The sequence below is a fragment of the Polyodon spathula genome, chromosome 1, assembly GCF_017654505.1.
Source record: "Polyodon spathula isolate WHYD16114869_AA chromosome 1, ASM1765450v1, whole genome shotgun sequence".
NCBI classification, from domain to species: domain Eukaryota; kingdom Metazoa; phylum Chordata; class Actinopteri; order Acipenseriformes; family Polyodontidae; genus Polyodon; species Polyodon spathula.
In genome coordinates this window covers 77090355-77112307 of record NC_054534.1, presented here as the reverse complement: position 1 = coordinate 77112307, position 21953 = coordinate 77090355, and the positions used below count along the sequence as shown (strand labels likewise).

Genomic DNA, 21953 nt, shown 5'->3' with positions numbered 1-21953 from the left:
TTTTCTGTCTCAGTCATCAAATCTTGTTGACTTTTTGAAGCTCAGAACTTTAAAGCACATCTGTGCCTTTAGTATAGCTGTCCATTTATATGTAGAACACCATAGTGTAACCAATAGCCTGCAACACTGCTCCTAGCAGATGTAGGAAACACATCTGTAAAGGAATACCACATAGAACAAATGTGGTGTTTCTTACATCCACTGCAGCAAGGGGGGCAGTTTAATGGTTACACCCTGGTGTACCAGATATTCATGGAAGTAAGACATGATTCTGAGAGCTAGATTGAAAACACAGTGGTTCTTTAAACTCCAGAGTTTAAACAAAAAGTCACCAGTGTGTGTTGACTGAAAGAGAAATGATATACAAGGTGGCTCTAAACATCAAGACAACCACATTATTGATACCTCAGATATTTCACTGCCATACCAAGTTAAGGACACTGACGTAGCATCCTAGATCTTTACAAACTGTTTGGTTGACTATGTACTTGCTGATACACAATAAATAAACATTCTTTTCTAATGTTTCCTAAATTGCAGATTATGAGATAAAACAATAAGTAGACAAGCATTTTAGATAGCCAGCATGCAATGACCACTCTCTGGTCGTTGGCACATCTGGACACATAGGCACAACACAGGTCAATTAAAACAGCAGGTAAAGACATGGAACTGGATGTCTTGCCACACATAACTTCAAACGTTCAACCCTACTTTCTGAAGTGATTTTAAAAGAAAGAAAGTCAAGTAGTCCAGTGGTTGTAAAACATTTTTTGTCGCCAATTTTTTGAAAAACCACCATTGGAAGTGGTACCATCAATATCATTTTTTTTAGAAAAAAAAAAAAAAAAAAAAAAGTATAAATACTGGGCAACTAATAGCCTGTTTGAAATATGATATCACAGAATATACTTAAAGAACAAGCTTGGAAGTTTATTGATTCCAGATTGTCTTTATAACATTAAGAGAAGCACAGTAAGCTGTTGGACTTGTAAAAGAAAGCTTATTGTACAAGTATAGTCATACGACACTGGCGTTCTCCCTTGTGATTGTGATTTATTCCCAGGTTTAGCAGTACAGTAAGATCTGGCACAGCTATTGGAAAAAACTGGGTCCCCAGATTAACAGTGATGCATGCTCCATCAAGTGTATTTCATCAAGGTCTGCACATTGTTAATTATCAAGAGCTACTTTTTCCACCACCACCCCCCCACCCCACCCCAAGTCCCAAAAGGATATGAATATATATCTTCAGTACAGGTTTTACTTCATCACAGTGAGGAAAACTAACAAAAAAAGCAGCAACAAAAAATTATTCACTGTACATGCAACAACTACATATCTGACGCAGGACTCAAATGCCACAGGATGGGGTAAGTAAAGGCTGTTGTTACTTTATATATAAAAAAGGGACATATATTTAACTACACTGTTAATATGCTTTCTTTAATCACTGTTATTTGGGTGTAAAAAATACTTGTGAGTCATAACTCTGGAGATGTGTGCAACAGGTTTTCACAGGTAAAGTTTTAAATTCAAACTGTCGCGTTCCAAAGTAACCAGGCAATCAGGGCTTTTCATCTATAAAAACAGAAGCTATTTTGTTTGTCAAAAAGGAAGCCAGATTGTGAACTGCAGACACAGTAGAAATGCTATTTTGGTTATTAATTGTATGTTATTGTACTTATAAATGCTTGGTTTGTGGTTTGTGAGAAAAATGGTTCACGGATTTGGAAATGACATAGAAGTCTACCTGAATGTTGTGTGTGCTTATTATTATTATTATTATTTAGTCATAGTCATAGTAGTATTTTGTTTTTGTTGTTCTTTTCTTGCTTATTTGGAAGCACTTTCTAACATCAAACCTTATGATATTACAAAACGACTTTCTACAATAATGTATTCATTTGTGCTAATGTATTTGCATGTGTGAAACGTAACAAAGAACAATTGGGTATAATACCTCACAAGGACATAAAACAAGCTTGATTTCCCTGACACTGGCTGAAAACTGACGCAGGTATTTTTTCAACATCTTATGGCGTTTACCTTTAAGACGTCTCAAGACAAAAGACATCTGTGGAACCTACAGAAAACCTAATATGCTGATTTAAAAAAACGTCCAATAGCTGCCACTGCCAAAATGGTACCTATGCTATTTGACTTAAATATGTATCCTAAGTAGTTATTTTTAAAACTACACAACTAAGACAGACCACATAAGGGAGACATTTAAAATAACAAATGTACTATTTTAAAAAATAAATAAATAAATAAATAAAACTTGGCTGTAATCAGTAAATAATTTTAATATGACAGTACACAAGTTTACTATGCAACACAAATTCTAATTGTGAAGACATCAAAATATGAACAGTGACACTCAGCAACAGCGATATTTACAAGTAAAATAAATTCCACAAACCTTTACAAAAAAAGTAATTTTTACATATTTTTTTCAATTGTTTCCATCATACTGTACACAAACATACTGTTTGTAAGCTGAAGATGCATTTCACAATTAGTCCATTTCACAACTGATGGGTTGTATAAAAACAATAAGGTGTTGATTTTTGAATCTACAAGTTGCTCATTCTGTATTCATGTAGCCACTGCAATAACTTTGCACTGACAGGATATACAATCCAGAGACTGCTTGTCTCCATTCGGCCACAGTGTCAAGGCACATATTGAAGCTAGCTGTAAAGAATGCTGCTAGTCATCATATTTTTATATTTAAAATGGCAGTGTTTAAAGATTATGGTGGTTTAAAGTATAAAGCATAACAATACTGGTCAAACGTTCCTAATTAAAACATGCTTATGGAAAAAAACAAACAACAAAAAAAACTAATGGAAATATATACTATGAATTCTGGGTTCATTGTTTGTTTGTTTATCATTCATTGTATCATGCATTCATGAACAACACTACTTGGAGGTTCTCCTTGTTATTCTGAAAATTATCCAGCTTGTCAGTAAATAACTACTTGTCATTTATTATGGTAATGACTAACTTTTTATGTAACTCATATTCACTGCAACCTACTATTTCACTTTGCACTAAAAGCATTCATTTCACAACTCCATGTTACTGATGGCTTTAAAATACATCTCTCATTTCTACTTTTTTTCAACATGGTTGTGTATATTGAGATGTGAAACAGGACACAATAATTAGCCTAGTCTAGTTATATTTCTCAAAGCTCCTCCATGTATTTCAAAAGGTAAATCACCTGGGTAGCTATATATTTGTGCTAGAAATCTGTCACAGTTGGTAAATTCGCATTTCAGTATCCTGTAAGCATTTTATTTAGTATAGCTTGTAAACATTGAATTGTCAATCACTTTAGGACTTCACTTTTAACCTAAACAGCCCATGTGGTATGTTGGTACCGTATGGTATATCAAATATCAGTTTGATGTTTTAAATATGTGACTAGCTTAAACATTTCTCATTTATCTGCAGTTATAGATGATCAAGAGAGACTATAGATGGTCTATATCTTATTATTTATATATCAAGGATAAAGATATATATATATATATATATATATCTACTATATATATATATATATATATATATATATATATATATATTATAATACTTGAATGTAATGTTGTAGATGAAGCCAAAAATAAGTGACTATGAGATCAACATTTTTCATTTTATACTTGCAACAGTTTTAGTGGTGCTAGTGTTTTTGATTTTACTCAGTTTTCACTATCTCAATCTACTGAACTCCAGTGACAGAAATGTCAAAGTCTGGTACTTGCTGGCTGCAGCAACACATCCCACTGTTCCAACCAATAATGCAAAGAAAATAATGACTGTCAAACACTGGTTTAATATTTAGCTGATTGTCTTTAACCAATTGCTGCATTACTTTAGCTGTCAAATTTTAGTTATATTTGGCTTCTTAAAAACAAAAAGAAAGTACCTTTCATATTCATGTCAGACATGACAATGAGGTACAAAAAAAGGTGAATTTAAATACTTAGAATGTTAAAACAGGTGCCTCTTTGAACTGAAATGATAGCTCACAACAGGCTGACATATTTTATATGGCATTGCTCTTTATATTCTTTAAAAAGCTTGAATGGACACATTAGATGATGTTGGATTGCGAGCTCTGTAATGATAAATGCCATCATAATGGACATTAAAAGAATACTTTGCAGATGGCATGATGCTGCAGTCTTAAAAGACATCATGTTACAGGAATGTATAAGCAAACCATTTTAGCAATAACAAATCTGTAAAGTTCATAACATCTAGATGCAACTGAAGTTATTCATAACACTTCAAAGGGAACCATCTAGGAGTTACACGCAAAGGCAGACATTTCTTCTGGTGTGCTAGTCTCAGCTTTCTTAAATGCTGTTAAAACAAATACATGCTAATTTGAAACTCGTAAGTTTGAAGAGAAAAAAAAGGTTTTAAGAATCTTATAAACTTTTTTCACGAAAATTAAAAGGAGATTTTGAATGCCTGCCATTTAGGATTTTGTACAAGTCACCCATAATAAAAAACATTTTGGTGAAAGTTGCAGCTGCACATACCCCTACACTGGTATGCATTCATTTCACCAGAAGTAAACAAACAAACAAAAAAAAAATACAGGTCACAAGTTAAAGGCAGAACTAGGATAAACACATCACATGTAATTTGGTAAATGAAAATAATGTACCTCTTTAAAAACAAATGTGTAGTTATGTTTATATCATCTAGGATCAATTCAAAATATTTTAAAGCATTCTGGTAGAACAGATATTTGTTGAAAACTTCAGAATATACACATTTCAAATACATTGCAATGATAAACTGCTGGAATCCGGTATAGTTGATAAAGGAACATGGTCTAAATGTAGCTAGATCATTGGTGGGGTTAGATTATAACAAACATTCTCACATTAGATGATTCAGTAGTGTGATCTTTGAAAATGTCTGCATATTCCAAATGTACGGTGCATTCTAAAGTGTAAAATACAAGCAAAAAGTCAAAATATTTTCAACAGACGAAAGGTGGCAGTGATATTGTTAGTGTAAATAAGAGGTAAGAATATTGACTCTTTTTTATGTTTTCATACTTGCAACCCTGTTTGTCTCTCCTTTAAGACACATTCATAGATCACCCACAAAAGCAGGTGTTTAATACTATCTATAAAAGTGAGCCCTAAAGTTCTGTTTGCAGGGGATGACAAAATGTGTATGCCACAATGCTGATGCAGAGGATTAAAAAAGCGTGGGTAAGGACCATCAGTATGAATATATGCAATGAAAAATATTAAAGATTAACCTACAAAAACACATTAGTAGCTGTTTCAGTTTTCTGTTCATTGTGTAGCAGATGGTATTGTTTTTTTAGCAGTTGCTGAACAAAGCAGAAATATAAAAGGGGGACATCTGGTCTTGAGCTTCAACTATTGTGATAAGAACAGAATGCAGATTTTGCAGATGTTCAACTCAGCCTTGTAAATTTGCAGACATGAGTTCTAAAAAACTAAATCTGGTTGACTATGTGCCCTCCAAAGAATATGTATTTTAATGCATGTATTCTTTTAGTGTAGTATATTCACATGTTCATTTTTTGTTTTGTTTACTTCTTGCAATTTTACAGTGTTTTACAGTGTCTTTATTGCTATAATGTTAACTATTTCAACAATGCAAACCTGTGCACAGGTGTTGTATTGACATGAGTTCAGAACAAGTTACCACACAAAATATCATACGCTTGATCAGACATCTAGGCTAGCAAGCATCATTTCACTACAGTATTTAGTTTTCCAGATTTAATTTTCACTTCTTATGCAGAAGGTATTGGGGACCCTAAGTATCGTGAGTATCACTGGGCTGCCATTGTAATAACTGTAAACATGTAGGCTTGGTTATTGCCAATTTGTTGTACAACAGTTATTTCCTAACACTTAATTGTCTTGATGAAACAAATTAGAGAGACAAAAACAAAACATTTGAATATACGGGTTGTGTCACAAATTGTGTGTCTAAGAAAAAGGGATGCCTCTTACATGATTTATATAAAGCGTAAGCATGCATTAAAACATCTTATAAAATTGAAGCCAGTGTTCCCTTTCCTAGATATATAATAAACGTAATTCTATAAACTTTGCAGGGAAACAGAAAAGATTACTTGAGATTATTAATTCAAGTGTTTATGAATAATGGAAAAATGTAAACACGCTTCCACCTGCATTTCATTAAACATCCTAATGTAAACCAGAGGAATGGCAGGAAACATACTTCCAAACTTTTTCCTTTTCACCAATAGACAGTACCAAAGTATGTGTTACAAAGTGAAATGAAACGCCACAGATACTTTTGTGCTCCTCCTGCATGTTTGTTTTTCTTTAGTTACAGACATCATGTAGATTTTACTGTGTGAAATAGTGCAATAATGCAATGTGTGGCTTGGATATTTACTAAAGTCTTTAATTATCTCCTGTTTTAAAGGGGAAAAACCTGAGTTTCTTTCTCATTTTATACCGGTGGGTTAAACTGAAAATATGGCCCTCATTTATTTACCTCATATCACCTTTAACATAAATCTTTGGAAATTCTATGGACAATATATAGCGTGTCCAAAGTGGTACTTCACATGGGAGTTCATTTTTTAATTTGCTGCAAATATAAAAGTCTATAAAAGAAAGTGAAGCCCCATTCCAGTGTTAATTAACAAATCGGTACAGTGCACTGATTTTGTCATTTTCAAGTGGTCATTATTACTATCTAGTTATTAAATAATCATGATAACGTAATTTCCCAAATTATGTTGATTTATGAAATAATTAAGCTATAGTTGGAACCCGTCAATGCAGGCTCTACCGGGTGGTAGATGACCGCGACTGGTTATGCGTCCCAAGCCGTAGCTGAGGGCGCTAACGAAAGTCAAGGTCATCTACCACAAATTAGAGCCCGCATCGCGAGGGCTCTATCGCTATTAGAAAACCATTTATTTCTTTATTTTCTCTTTTAAAAAAACTTTAAAACCTATATTTACCTTGAACTTCTATATTTTGGCCGTGTAGCATTAAGTCGGACTCGAAACTTATTGTTGGAGGCGGGGCATCATTTAAGTAGGCAGGGAGTGGATTGGCGTGGAATGATTGGAACAGGGTTGGGAGTTTAACTGCCTGGTTTTGAGGAGGGTGTTGTTTGGATCCAGCCGATGACAGAATTGTGGACCAATCGTGTCTTCCCTGTTGATTCGCTGTCCAGTAGCTGCTATAAACTATGCTATAAAATGTTGTAATACACTTTTATATTGTTTTTTTACGGCTTATTTGAGACCATTTTTAAATTTATGTAGGATCTTTATCTATACATGGTATCTCCGCTGTGACCAAATGTTGGTAACCACGGGTTTGTTATATGTTGAATATGATTTTGCTAAATAAGAAGTTTCTCAATTGCATAAAAAGTCTGGTGTTTTTTTTTTTTTTTTGTTTGTTTGTTTGTTTGTTTGTTTGTTTTTTTAAGCATGAAGGCCGATTTCACCCATCCTCTGCTTCAATTGAAAAATAAAGATCGAAAAAAACCCGATAAATTCTTGCAAAAATAAACGTCAAAATTAACATAGTTGTAACGAGTCACCCAAATTGGGACTCGAGTAGGGTCGAGTCATTGGGGAGTGAAAACTCGAGTCGAGTCTTTGAGATGCCAAGCTCGAGTCGAGACGAGACAATCTGGCTCGAGTTACTTCGAGTCGTTAGTTCTGACAGTTCAAGATATCTTGATTTAATTAGATTAGTTTTACAGGAGATTAGCAATCTAGACATAAAAAAATATGTTAAAAATACAAAATTTGGATACACAATAATGTGGTCTCACTTGCCCCACTTATGTTCACCATTAAAAGTCCATGGTTTCTGCTTTGTTTTCATCTTTCCATTTTAGTTCATTTTATTGCACATTAAATTTCAATGTTAAAATTACAGTAAAGTTACTTACTGGTGATGGTGTTTAGTTTTCAGATGTCGGTTGAAATTGAATGATGTTCCCAGCTTGTAACTTATTGTTGCTTTACAGTGCTGGCAGGATGCAGCCTGCTTGTTTCACTCCCTGTCGACTGTATAATTATTCAACGCTAACTGCACCGCAGGTACCTTTAGTGTACTCTTCATGCTGTTGTTTTTTTTTTTCGTGTCTATTTTCCTCAGGATTTTCTGTGATCAGTGATCAGAAATCGGTCTTTGCTTCCCGCCTACACATTTGATTCCCGGGTTCCCTGCTGCTTGTGACGTTATGATCACAGAACAGTGCTATAGGCTAGAAAGGTATTTTCTATTTTTTTAGCAATTTTATTAACAACCATGGCAGGAACCTGTTTATGTGTAAAATAACAAGATGACTGCGTGTGTTAGAGAGGGGCTGCATGTATTGAAAATGAAATAAGTGTGTTATTGATTTTATCACAAAGACAATAACTCGAGTCAGATGGAGACTTTTGAGCAGGGAGTCGAGTCTTTGCTTGCAGAGACTCGAGACAAGTCGTGTCATTTGATTCCAATAACTCGACTCGAGTCAAGGAAAATTGCAACTTGATTCTAAGTCGAGTCAAGTCATTTACTCGAGTCATTACAACTCTGGATTGTAATCATCGATTTGGCAATAAATAAATAAAAATCGAATAGTAGCAAGCCTATATATAACTCACCTTAAAACAGAAATTCAACAAACCGCAGCCATTACGCAGACAATACAGAGACTACAGATAATCCAATATTTGTAGTTATGAAAACATTTTAGATTTGTGTATACTTGTGGTTATGAATGAGATTTATTCACTTGTTTTAACAATTTGTAACCTTAAGCCCAGAACACTGCCGGATGAAGTTTCAGAAAGGGAGGCATGGATACATAAAGTACAGTGACAGGTCTCTTTACTATATCACGAGTTCGATACAATAATGCTGACTTTGAAAATCCTGCCCATGAAGTCTTATTTTGTAGGCCTTTTGTAGAAACTATACAATGTATTGGGAAACAAACACATTATTAATACCAATAGGAAGCAATCATGGGACACATGCCAGCAGGCATGCTCAGTTCATTATTACCTAATGGATATTTCAGTATGACTGTCCTGGAGCAGCTGATTGCTGAGAATTATTAAGACGTCCCACTTTTTTTTTTTTTTGAAGTGACTTATTCAGACTACCGTAATACAATTCTGAATTCAAAAACAGAGACAGATTAAAAAAACTATATTCAATTATTATCCTCTGCTGAATATGGAGACAAAGATAAAGTGGAGACTGCCATATGTCTGTAAGGATGCACCATGTGAGCTACACCGGGCAATTATGATTCAATTTAATGATTCAAAACATCATTCTAATACCATGAATACAGTTAAGTCAGTTGTGTTTTTGTTTGGAAATGCCATGGCTGAGTTCCTAAAGTCATCAAGGCTAGATATCATCAATCCAACAAACTGTCCCTAAACGTCTATTGAAATTCTGTTGTATAAGACTAAGTTGACGTCCAGAGCTAAATTTAGTATGCAGCCCATTACCACAGGATATGAATTGAGTTATTGGTGTGTCTTGGTTTGGGTCAAACAATACATACATCATTACTAGTCAGGTTCCAGCAATTATTTTAGAGTTTGCACTTCAGTCCCGTTACTTTGTGAATGTTGATTTAAATGTATTACTTGTAATGCATTTGCAAGCCTTACAGAAATAATTGAATCCTTCGTGGTGTAACAGGCAGTGTTGTGTGATACACTGCCATTACGGATTCTGTTGTCCTCTGTAGGTGAGATGAGATGAGATTAAAAGCTCTAAAACCACGGATGTAAACAAGGCCAGCTCTTTTGCATTGTGGTTTAGACGCTAGCTTGCGGTGCGCAGGGTCGCTGGTTCCTAGCCAGCTTCTGCCCTGTTCCATTGATGCTGTGATTCAAATCTCATAGATTAGCTGCAGTCAATCACCAAGATTAAATGGGGGTGTGTATATTTATTGGTGTTTGGTGGTGATTGGCAGGGGTGGGGCTAATTCCTCCCTGCCAAAAACATGTCAGAATGTGGCTGGAGCCTTAATTAGATAATCGCTAATTATTGATTAATTAGGCTCCAGCCGCATCCCATAAAAGGAGAGCCCAGGGGTCAATTTGGCGTTTGGTGAGTGTAGCTGTGTTGTTTTTGTGGCTCTGTATTGTCTTTAAAAGTTCAGTGAAGACTCTGCCCAGCCTGAAGAGTTTTTGTATGTTTGTTTAAACATTTATATTGCCCTTGTGCCTTTTTGTTTGTACGTTTTGTGTTATTGTTGTTTATTAAAGTGCGCTTTAGTGCTTGTACTGCAGTTTCCTGGCTTCTGAGTCTGTCTTGCCACTGGCCTGTTACAGGGGGAACAGTGTAACAGGCAGTGTTTAAGACAAGATTGAAGTACATTTCTGATCAGTTGCAGTACCTGTTCAATTTTTAACTGAAGATATTTTGGTAGGGAAATTTAAAGTTGACATTGGCTGTGTGTACAGTGACTTCCAGCAACCAGAATAGATAATTGTTTTTCAAGAATTTTGGTGTTATCATACCATCATAATTACTATACTTTACTAGATTTTGGAAATGCACATTCCAAGTGTGGAATACCTGGAGATGGTAGGCCAATGCCAGTTTGGTTTGACTGACATCATAATTTTGCTGAGACGGAAATACACTTCCTTATCTCTTGTATTCCTGTTGCAAGTCTTGTGTTAGCTACCGAATAAAACTTCAGAACAAAGCTGGGCAATTAATGTCCATAATGTAATGTAATATGCCATCTATCAGAAGCGACTGGCAAATGAGTCGAGACGAAAGAATACATGGTCCCATATGTTTACTGGCAATGGCAGTGAACCATCCAAATTCAAACGGCCCTTCGTCCACATTAGAAATTAAACGGAGCAAAGAGACAGAGGCTAACTGCTCCCTCTTCATAAACATCTGCACTGCCCTTGCATTTTAGCAATTTTGTAATAGTCTATCACATATTCTCAGGTAAAATTTAATTCTATTAAATGCACATGGGTTCAATTGATATTATTACTAAAATAATAAATATAGTACTACACACACATACATACATACATACATACATACAAGTAAGCATGTATTTTTCAAACAGCAGAAGGACCCATCAATGAAAATCATTATCAAGAGTGTAAGTGCCTAATTAGTATGTTAGTAACAATGATAAATGTAATTTTCTAATTGAATTACGGTACTCAAGATGAAATAGCCTTACCCTAACCCCCTAATACCGACATGTTGTACAGTGTATAATATGTCAAATTATACATTTTACAACATGAGATCACTGAGTTGAACTTCCCCACTTTGTCCCATGAGCATCCTTCAATCCTGCCCTTATAGGGACCACCCTCCACATCCATCCATGCAGAACTTAATCTGACACAAAAGATGGACTGCAGCTACTCAGGACACCTGATAGATAATCACTACGGATAACTGGTTTATATTCTTTGCTATAACACTGGTATTGACATAAAGATTGCACTCCATTGTTGTAATTACAATGAACCCTTTTAATAAGTTTACTGTGTTGTTGACAAGCCATCTGCAATCCACTGTGTTAAACACGCTCTTAAAACTAAGTACTCTAGTCTAAAAAGTAGGACTGGGCCATGGAACTGAATGTATGTAAAGCCATATGATTTGTTAGATGCAGCTTTTTTGTTGTTTGTTTGTTGATTTTGTACAGCTGCTAAGACATTACAGTAAAAGTCACTTAAGAATAACCTAAATGTATATAGCACTTTTGTTAAAGGATAGCGCTGTGGGCCCAGATGTTAGTTGGCAGGAAAGAGACTCAGAGACAAGAAAGCTGCAGTTTAAGTACTAGAGTGCACATGTAATAAACAAAAGAACAAATAAACAGGAACAAATAAACTGGCACGAGGGCCAAAATAAAGGTTCAAATAAAAGACTAACCAGCTGTAGGCTGGGCCATCGCCTTCACTACATGTAGTTAAAATAATGCTCCAGAAAATCCAGCTCCAAAGCACTCACTTAACTCCATCCACCAGACAAAGGCTTTCTCCGTCCTTATATACATGTGGCCACTCCCCAGTTAGGTAGTGGCCACATCCCTGGTCATAACTCCATCCCTGCCAACCTTATATTCACACACACACACTATTTACAGCAGCAGGGTTTCTGTCCTGCCACATCTTCAAATCAACAATTATTAAGATTATATTAAAATTTGTAGGAAAAATAAGAACTGTGCTGTCTGTGGTGGATCACCTGTATTTACATTTTCATTGTTCCTAAAACAGACAGGCAAGTTCCTGAGCCAATGACAAAGGCAAACATGTTTTTTCTAAAAAGCAGTGTCCTGTGTGTAATAAATCTTTTATCCTGACTACTCCAGTAGGTGTCGCTATTTGTCGGGCACATCACAAGCCGGAAAAATATTGACCAAAACTGGGGATAAAAATAATGCACCTGAAAATATTGAAAAAAAACATTTTTTGAGTGAAAATGAGACACTTACTACACGAAGGGTCTAGAGCAGGGATTCCCAACCTTGCTCCTGGGAACCTCATGTGTTTTCTGGTTTTCATTCCAACTGAGTTCTCATTACTTAACTAAACCCTTAATTGAACTAATACTTTTCTTAATTTGGCCTTTTTACTTGTTTTCAGCTCTTAAACAGTTGCAGAGTTCAAGTTTGCTATAACATTTTATAAGTAACTTGAACTCTGCAACTTTTTGGAGCTGAGAACAATTAAAAATGTCTAATTAAGCAAATTATTAGTTCAGTTAAGGGTCTAGTTAATTAATAGAGAGCTCAGTTGGAATGAAAATCAGAAGACACGTGGGGTCCCCAGGACCAGGGTTGGGAAGCCCTGTTCAATAACCATAAACTCAATTAGTCTGACAGCAAAAATAAATCAGCAGGACTGAATCACACATTTATAGTCACAACATCAACAAAAATGCTTGCTGTCATATCTAATACCAGTATTGTACACCTCAGCCAAGATGTGGTTTCAGGAGTGTGTATGTAAGCATTGCTGCCAGGATTCTGATTACCTCTGATGCACTGTCACTCATTGTGAACTCTCAGAAACTCCTGGAGAGAAATCAAGTTGCCAGTCATGAGGAACACAGTTGCTGTATATGAGGACTGCTGCTAATGGCTTTGCATTCATCCACATCTCCTGCCTGTATTCACTCTTGAGAATCATGCTTTTATTAGATTCAAATTTCCACAGTATAATGTAATGCTTGTCCAAATAGCAGATAGCACCTCAAACCATCTATACGAAAGCAAAGCTTTTCATTTACTCTGCAGTATGTAGTTTACAATAACACTAACTAGTTTTGTGATTCAATACAATATATCTATCAGCTTATTATAATTATAAACACAGGCTTGCTAATTTAAGTCAGGTGCCAGCTGTGTGAAGTTTTTCTGTCTTTCTCCATTAATGGTACCAAACCTCTTTGTAAACAAATTGCTGTTTCTTTGATACAAAAATTTCTGGTCTTATCCTGCTGTTAAAAACTAGGCCCCTCTGGACAGTCCTCATCAGGGCACTCATTTATGTTTACTTTCAAAATGAGTTAAAAACAGCATTTATAGCCACAGGTGTTTATAATGTACTGTTATCAGGCTCTTTTGTTTAGCCTTTATTAGTCTTTACTTAAAATGGTTCCAGCAAGTCTGGATCAGAGTTATGACTCATTTTACAAATAATGCACAAAACTGGCAGTATTAGCATATTATAATAGCAACTAGATTATGGTGAAATAAAATTGAAATCTTTGCATTATCAACACAATTTTTGCTGTCTCCATTGACAGCCTAATTACGGACAGAAATCTGTCCTTTCCAACTCCTACCTTTGATATGGAGTGACTTACAACATCACCAGAGGACGAAACAGTTAAAAATAGCTGAAGTAATTAAAAGAAAATGGCGATTAATCTTTGTGTTGATATTATCTGATGGACCATATCGGCTGGAAACACCTGTTGCCATTAATCTTACTGCTGCATTTTACAAGAAATAGGATAATAAGAGCCACTCACCATGTAAGAAAAGTAAAGCAGCAAATTGAGGCAGTTTCCTGAGGCAATTTCCTAGGTTACCGACTAGAGTCACTTTGTAAACAATCATATTTTCAAACCCTTATACCGGAAGGACTGGAAAGGTAATATTAAATACACTCAGAGCTTGCTCAAAAGAAATACATATTTTTTAATCCATAAATACAAAGTACAATATTCTGTAGCGTATCCGATTGCGGTGGGACCAGAGTAAGGCAGATAAATGAATCCTGTTTTAAATACTATTATACACAGCTGTAACAATTACTATATTCACACAATTATTGTTTTGAGATTCAGCTATTATTAGGGAGCTCCTTTAAATCCCTTATTTAGAAAGATACAGGGTATTAATGCTTGTGACAGGGCAGCCGTCTGCTTTGTGGGTGTGTGCATTCGCTGCTGAGTGACAGGAAGGAGATTGAGACGGAGGCTGAAGTTGATATACTACACAGACGAACAGGATTTATTTACATATCAACACATTAAACAGCTCATGTGACAGTACCAGCAATGGTTGCGCATGGAGCACATACAACAGAGTGTACGAAAACTTTGGTAGGATCTACAATATCTAAACTAATCTTCTCTGTGCAATAATAAACTAACGTTGCTGAAGAGATTGTTCATGGCAGATAAATGGTTAATTCAGATATGTGACATGCAGGTATGCAACGGATTACTGTATATGTAATTGCAAAACAGTACAACTATTTTGTAAATACTGTGCCTCTAATATGCAAATGCTTAGTTTTCCACGTTCAGTTGTGGTTTCACCACAAGGTGACATTAAATGAATAAAATGAAAGGGTTCAAGTTTTAAGTGTAGGGTATTCATGGAGTCCAGTACAGACGGTCTAAGATCAAAAGCTGCTGACTGATGCACATTATAAGGATACAGGAAAAGTTAGGGGTGTAGACCTGATGCATGTGTGAGTGATATTACAGAGCACTAAAACCTTTCTGGGGATGTAGAGACCTAATGCAAATACTACTATGTTTGATTCACACACTTAGATGAAGAAATCTGCAGAACAGAGTACACAGTCAACAAAACAATAGAATGGAAGTACATGACAGATCTGTAACTGATGGGTTTATAGTGAGTTCTTAATTATATACTTAATTTTATATATAAGTTCACTCAATCATAAAAGCTTGTATTCTGGCAACTTGAAACTAAGATAATATTATTATTGCATTATGTCACTCTTTTTTTTTATTATCTCTAATTGCACAGACCTATTTTAGAAGAGTAATTGGCTCTCACAGATAAGACTATGTAGGATTTTATGTGTGATATGATGTGTTTAATTTAATGGTACTGCAGTTTACTAATTCAACAGTTTACTACTGTAGCTGAGTAGCACATCTACACAGACGTTACCTTAACCAGGTGACTGAAACGGGGTGGGATCATCTAAAAACAGGACAGGCGCATAGTTTCGAAAACGTCTGCTGGAAGTTAAATTTTATGCCAGAAATTACATTCTGCTGAATGTCACTATATTTACGGGCCAGCGACACTTTCCAGAAAAATAGACAGAAGGGCATTTGTTTCTGTTTTAAATTGCAGCATTATTCAATCTCCTTTATTATTTAATTAAACAGATTGGTGGTTTAGTATATTCGTTACAGAATCCATTTCCGGGATATAAATAGATAAATACTAAGATAAAACAAAAATATTACCGCACTGATAATATTGTAAGTGTAGCTGAAAAATGAAGGAATAACATACAGAAGAGTCTACAGAAAGTGTAAAGCAACAGAAAGTTATACAAGACCCATGGATCATTTTTATATTGGTTTTAATAAAAAGTTTATCATTATATTATTATTATTATTATTATTATTATTATTATTATTATTATTATTATTATTATTATCTTGAGGTTAATGTTTTTGATGTAAACATTTTAAATGGCACACACAATTAATTCTGGGATGGGAAGTAAATGGTAATAGAAAAATTTATAGGGCAAATTATTTTGGATTATTTATAATAACTTTGCCAAACAGAAAGCTAATGTGTGTGTTTCCAAAGAGAAGGTGCATCCAAAGGCTTGCAATTCAAATTTTTAAGAATTACTGTTTGGTATTCTGTTCCTAAACTAGCAGTCTGTCAGTCCCAAACTGTTGTGACATAAATTATATATTAAATAAATAGGAACAAAATGTAATCTGTTAATCAGATTATTTTGCCTTTTATTGCAACTGTGGTACCATTCAGTAATGCGAAAAATTGTAAAGAGGTAATCGATGTGAAACCTCTAGACAGAAGGGGTACAGTTTTAAAAACAAGCTGAAAACCCCTGTCCTTGTCCACCCTGTGGCTTTCAGCTTGTTTTAGTTTCTCAGTTTAGCTAGACATTTCTTTAATTAGAGAAGGAAGGAATTGGTACTGTTCTTGTCCAAGACTTTTTTTTGGTAAAGACTATAACAAAGACTAAGGAGGTCAATTAAATAGTTAAAGGTCTGGTTGGAACAAAGTCCTGCAGTGGGATAGATTGAAAGAGCCAATGTTGCCTCCCCTGTTTTAAAGGGATAAGCTGGTCATAGTGTTTCCAAAGATTAACAAAAACAATGTTTAATACAACATAAACCGCACCAAAGATCAATTTAAATGGATACAGGGACTGAGGAGCAATAACGTGTGTTCTACCATATTGCAAAATACTTTTGACAAATATAATGTGATATGTTGCAATATACTACAATATGTTTTCAAATACACAAATTATTTAAAATATACAATATAACTGAAAACACATATTTTACAATACAATAAAACAGGCTGATTTTTCTAATATATTGCAATAAATTTAATTTGTATAAGAGCACTAATTTCATGCTGTGGTACACTCACATGTTGCCATGATAAATCACTTTCAGCTGAGCAAATGTTCTCACATTATAGTTAATTTGTGCTGGTGTCACAGGAAATAAGATAGCCATGAAATAAGTTAGCATTTGCCTTTTTGAGCCTTTCTGCACATGCACGAATTTTAGGTTCTGTTGAGATTTATCCAAGATTTTACAGATGCCGTTTGTGTTTTTTAGGACACAAAAACAGGTATTGTGTATTTTCTTGTTTAAAAATGTGACGTTTGACATCATGTTTATCGAAGTGTATTGCAGACATTATTTTTCTGTTTAAAAAAGTAACATTTGTCGTCTTATTTATTTTTATAAAAATATATTATTATTTTAGTTTTTATACATACATTTTATTTAAAGTAAAGCCATCACTGTGTTTGGATGTGCAGTGTGGTTTTTAGCAAAAGTAAATATTTTAAAAACAATGTTTTGTCAGTATAATTTACGTTTATGTAGAGTTAAAATCACTACTTGCCAAATGTTTATTTCCTTTCAAAAATATTGTGTCATATACTTAGGTATAAGCAAATCTAAGCATTGATTCTATGTAGGCTCAAGTTTAACTAAGTTATTATTTTCATGGTAAAATGTTTCATGTTTTTTTTTTTTAAGGGGAAGTGGGTACAAACATTGTTACTGATACAGAGAATACTGTTTTTGACGTTTTAATCAAGTGTACGTGTGGAATATCTAAAGCTGTTGTAATATATAGAGAAAACATATATGTTTTTAGTGAAATATGGTGTTTTAAGAGATATTTAGATAGATCATTTGAGAAACGCACAAAATTATTGGTTTCTTTCATACGATCATACGAAGAAACATGCAGACTTCATAAATATGGACGTGTATATACACACCTGTATTATGAATGATAAATTAGAGTGCAGTACTTACAAACCGATGCTTGTGATGCGGTCTGGTTTTGTTTTTTGTATATTTTATAAAAAATTAATTGGTTTAGAACCGGCCTTTTGTGGGGTGGCCCGTCACTATATACATTATAAAAGACACACACATATATATCTATATATTCTATATATATATATTATATATATATATAATATAGCGTGCACAGGGGAAGGCAGCAGCAGGGCTGGTAGGTGGCATAATCACATATGAAGACATAAACCTGATACACGCTCCTTGCAAAGGAGCCGGCTCTTTTGTACAGCGATATCGGCGCTATGCTTCAGTGCGAGAGGTCCCAGGTTCACCTGTGTGTGGATTGCCTCGTCCTATATAGTAAGCACTTTTAGGAATTGAACTGTTCATTATGAAGATAATATAAAAACCATTGTCATCAGATCCAAAAACTGCAAACTAACAAAAAGAAATTGGTAGGCTTTACATACTACGTGCAAAAAAACCCCCCAGCAATGTAGCCTCTAAAAAAAAAAAAAAGAGCTTAGCTTGATTCATGGGCTTGTAGCGATCCTGAATCTCTGTTGAAACTGGTGGGTTTAATCATGTGTTGTATTCTTCTGTCTGTAGCAGAGTGCTGGCAGTGTATTTTGTGAAGTGAAGGCATGTTCAGCATGCAGCAGACTAGATGTACTTGTGTGTGATACTGTCAGCATGAGTTTCAAAAGTGGCCAAATAAGAACTAGGTTGCAAAATGATTTTAAAAGCCTGATTAATGTAACCATGTCATTTGATTTATATTATTAAAGCAAGTGAATACATGACTCATTTAATCTAAACCTTTTGAAAGCCATATACTTAGTGACCCAAATCAGCTTTTATAAATCACTTTGCGACCTATTTCTTATTTCACCCCTTTTAAAAATCATACTGCAAGTGCGATACTGGAACTCACTTTAACAGTAGACTAGCGTCTTTCTGTCCAAATGAGCCATCAGAACATTTAAAAAAAAAAAAAAAAAAAATCCTATTCATTTTAATAATTTGCTCAATTATGTGGTTCAGTAACTAACTTTCTATTTAAACAATAACTGCACTCAGACATTTAATCCAATGTTGCTGTGGATGAGCTTGAAGTACGGTGTGCCAAAAGGCTCAAGACACAGCATAGCGATTGAGTACCCGTTCCTAACCTCAGGTCCTATAGCCTCCATATTACAGTTTGGAACGTATATCCCATAACATATCCCCCCGCTTCACAATCCTGTGAGGTGGGGAATACAAAATTTCTACACTCTGTGGAAACCGAGAAAAAAGTCAGCATTTATATGCTCTTATTTCCCTTTCTGTGCTCACCATTAAATCAATATGGTTTTAATGCCAATAACCACCTAGTTAGTCTAGTGTTCTTGTCTTTCTGTCTGTACATAATCTTTAATAATAATCTTTATTTTTATACAGCGCCTTTCATAGCGGACCAACATCAAAAAGCACTAGACTAGATACTAGACTATCCATTTTAATGGTGCATGGTTCGTAATTAAAGTACATTTTCTGCCCCACAGATAATATTTCAGTGATTCTATTGCACGAAGCACTACTTTTCCCCTGTCGCATAATTTTTCTCTCTGGGCAGAAGTTTTCTACTTAAAAACAGCACAGGGTATTCTTCCCCATCAATAACCTACAAGAGGACTACCCCCAACTCTGGTAGTTGCTCTCCTCCCACGTTTCCTTTACCACATCCAAAATTCCTCTTGGTTGCCTTCTATAAAGTAATTCAAAAGGGAGAAAAGCCTGGGGAACCTCCCTAATAGAAAACATAAGGTATAGCAGAAAAGTATCCCAGTCCTTCCCAGCAAGCTGTATTACTTTCTTCAGCATTTGTTTTAAACTTTCTACCAGGCCAACTTTCTGGGGGTGATATACCAAAGTTAGAATTATATTAACTTTACACAACTGACATAGTTTTTTTTTCAGAGTTGTGGATACAAACTGTGTTCTCTGATCAGTGATCATAAGCCCAGCTTGTTTAAACACTTCCACTAGCACTTAAGCAATTTTCTAGCATTGGGATTCCTTAAAGGAATAACCTCAGGATATCGTGTGGCATAATCAACTATGACAAATATTTACTGGAAACCATTTTTAGATTTGCCCCAACTAAGTCCATACCTGGCTGTTCAAAGAAAATCTCAATGATTGGTAATGGGATTAACAGGCTTGTTTAGGTTTTTTCCCTGACACCAGCTAACACTCGGGCACGCTAAGCAATACCTCTCAACTTCTTTATAAACACTGGGTCAGTAAAACCATGTCATTATTTTGTCTCTTGCCTTTTGCCTTCCCAAATGTCCCCCCAGCAAATGACTATGTGCATGTTGTAGAATAAGCCCTCTAAACTTTCCTGGTACCACCAAATGTTCTATCCAGTCCCATGTTTCTGTTTGTGTGGCCCAATATACCAAATCATTTTTACCGTGAAATGTGGAACTGTTACCGTGCTCCTGTTTGCCCAATAATCCTGTCAAACTCAGTCACCTGGTTGAGCGCATACTATAAATTACCATCCTCTACTTGTTCTTTTTTTTAGAAAGAAACTGGTAACTTGTTTCATATTTCCTCACATGTGCTTTCTGTTTCTATCTGAGTTTCCAAAACATCACTAAACTGTAAACAACTAAGTTGGAAAACCATACCATTTCCAGTACACTTTCCCCAGGGAAGCCTCTATGGTTTAGCTTGTAACTTTCTCATTTGGCTGCATGATTTCTTGGGTTTCCCAAGGCCTCCATATTACGACGTAGGTAACTCTGAGTTAAACAAGTTATATACCGTGGTTACTAAGTTACAATCTATACAGACTCTTGGTTTTTTACAGAACCATGCAATATGTCCCCAACCATTGGATTTAAAACACTGTACTTGACAAGGGCTGAACCCTTTAGTCCCTTGTGGTTCATAACCTGTGTTATTTTCCCCACCCCAAGGAGCCTTCACGGTCTCAGACTGCTCTTCAGCACCCCCTTTCCCATACAAAGCCTTACCAGTTGTGTCTTCAGTTCACTGCTTCAGGCTCAGGGTTCACCATGTACTCCTGTCGGTGGCTGGTAAGCAGACTGGGCGATCTCTGTTGCAATGAGCTGTCACTCCTCTAGCGCAGTGAGTTTGTCTGCTGAGCTAGGGTCGCCCGGAGCCACCCATTTCCAGGAAGCCCCTCAGAAAATGGTCCATGACCAACTCCAATGAGGTCAAACAATGGTCACCAGGCAGGTTTTCCGTTTTCATAACTCCAGGTATGAAAATGTTGTGCCCCCACAGCAGAAGTGACTCCAGCTCTAGCCAAGATCTCCACTTTCAACAACCAATAGTCAACTGCTTCTGCTGGCTTCAGATCACCATAAGTTTTTTCAGCTTCTCCACTCATAAAGGGCACAATACAAACAGCCCATTGCTCAGTTGGCCAGGACTCCTGCTTCGCCGTCCTCTCAAACACTAAAAGATATGCCTCAATGTCATCAGCCAAGGTCATTTTCTGCAAAAAGTGGCTCATCATTTTGGTTGTGGTGCCCCTGTGTTTGGGTCTTTATTCATCATGCTGGATGCTATCTGGGTTAACAGGTGTCTTCACGCCTGGAGATCCTGCACGGCTTGCTGTGCCAGCACTTTGGCATTCTCCTGCAGAGCAGCTGTGGTGTTTTGTAGCACTGTCTTCAGTATGTCCTCCATTTCAAGTGGTTTCCAAACAAAACCCCACTTCTGGTAGAACTGTTGCTTGTAATAATCAAACCAAACTGAAATGAGTAGCACTTATTAATGCCTTGTACAGCATTACAGACATTAAACATCTGCAGGTGAAGGTCTGAGTTAAAATAATCAACATTTGGGTGTGTAAGACGATAGGAGGGCAGTGGGACAGGTTAAACATTGAACAACGGTCTTTTTGGGCACTATTGAGTGTGCATTAAGGAGAGAAGGAACAGATTCACTTGGATCCAAGTTAAATTCCAAACCAATAGACAGACTATGGCAACTCACTTAGTAAAATCACTAAAGCCAGACTGGGCCTTTAAGTGTCAATTGAAAGAAGAAAAAAAAAACCTGATCTTTAGAGAGTTGAGG

The 21953-nt window shown here is 35.7% G+C and overlaps 1 protein-coding gene across 1 annotated transcript in view; it reads left to right on the top strand.

Annotated features, from left to right (window-relative positions):
• Positions 1-1155: 1155 nt before the first annotated feature.
• pde5ab (phosphodiesterase 5A, cGMP-specific, b) overlaps positions 1156-21953 on the top strand; it is an 89223-nt gene continuing 68425 nt past the window's right edge. Inside the window, exon 1 of the mRNA XM_041262927.1 lies at positions 1156-1373. Within this exon, the coding sequence (XP_041118861.1) occupies positions 1369-1373 (5 nt within the window). The 5' untranslated portion in view covers positions 1156-1368. The remainder of the gene's footprint in view (positions 1374-21953) is intronic.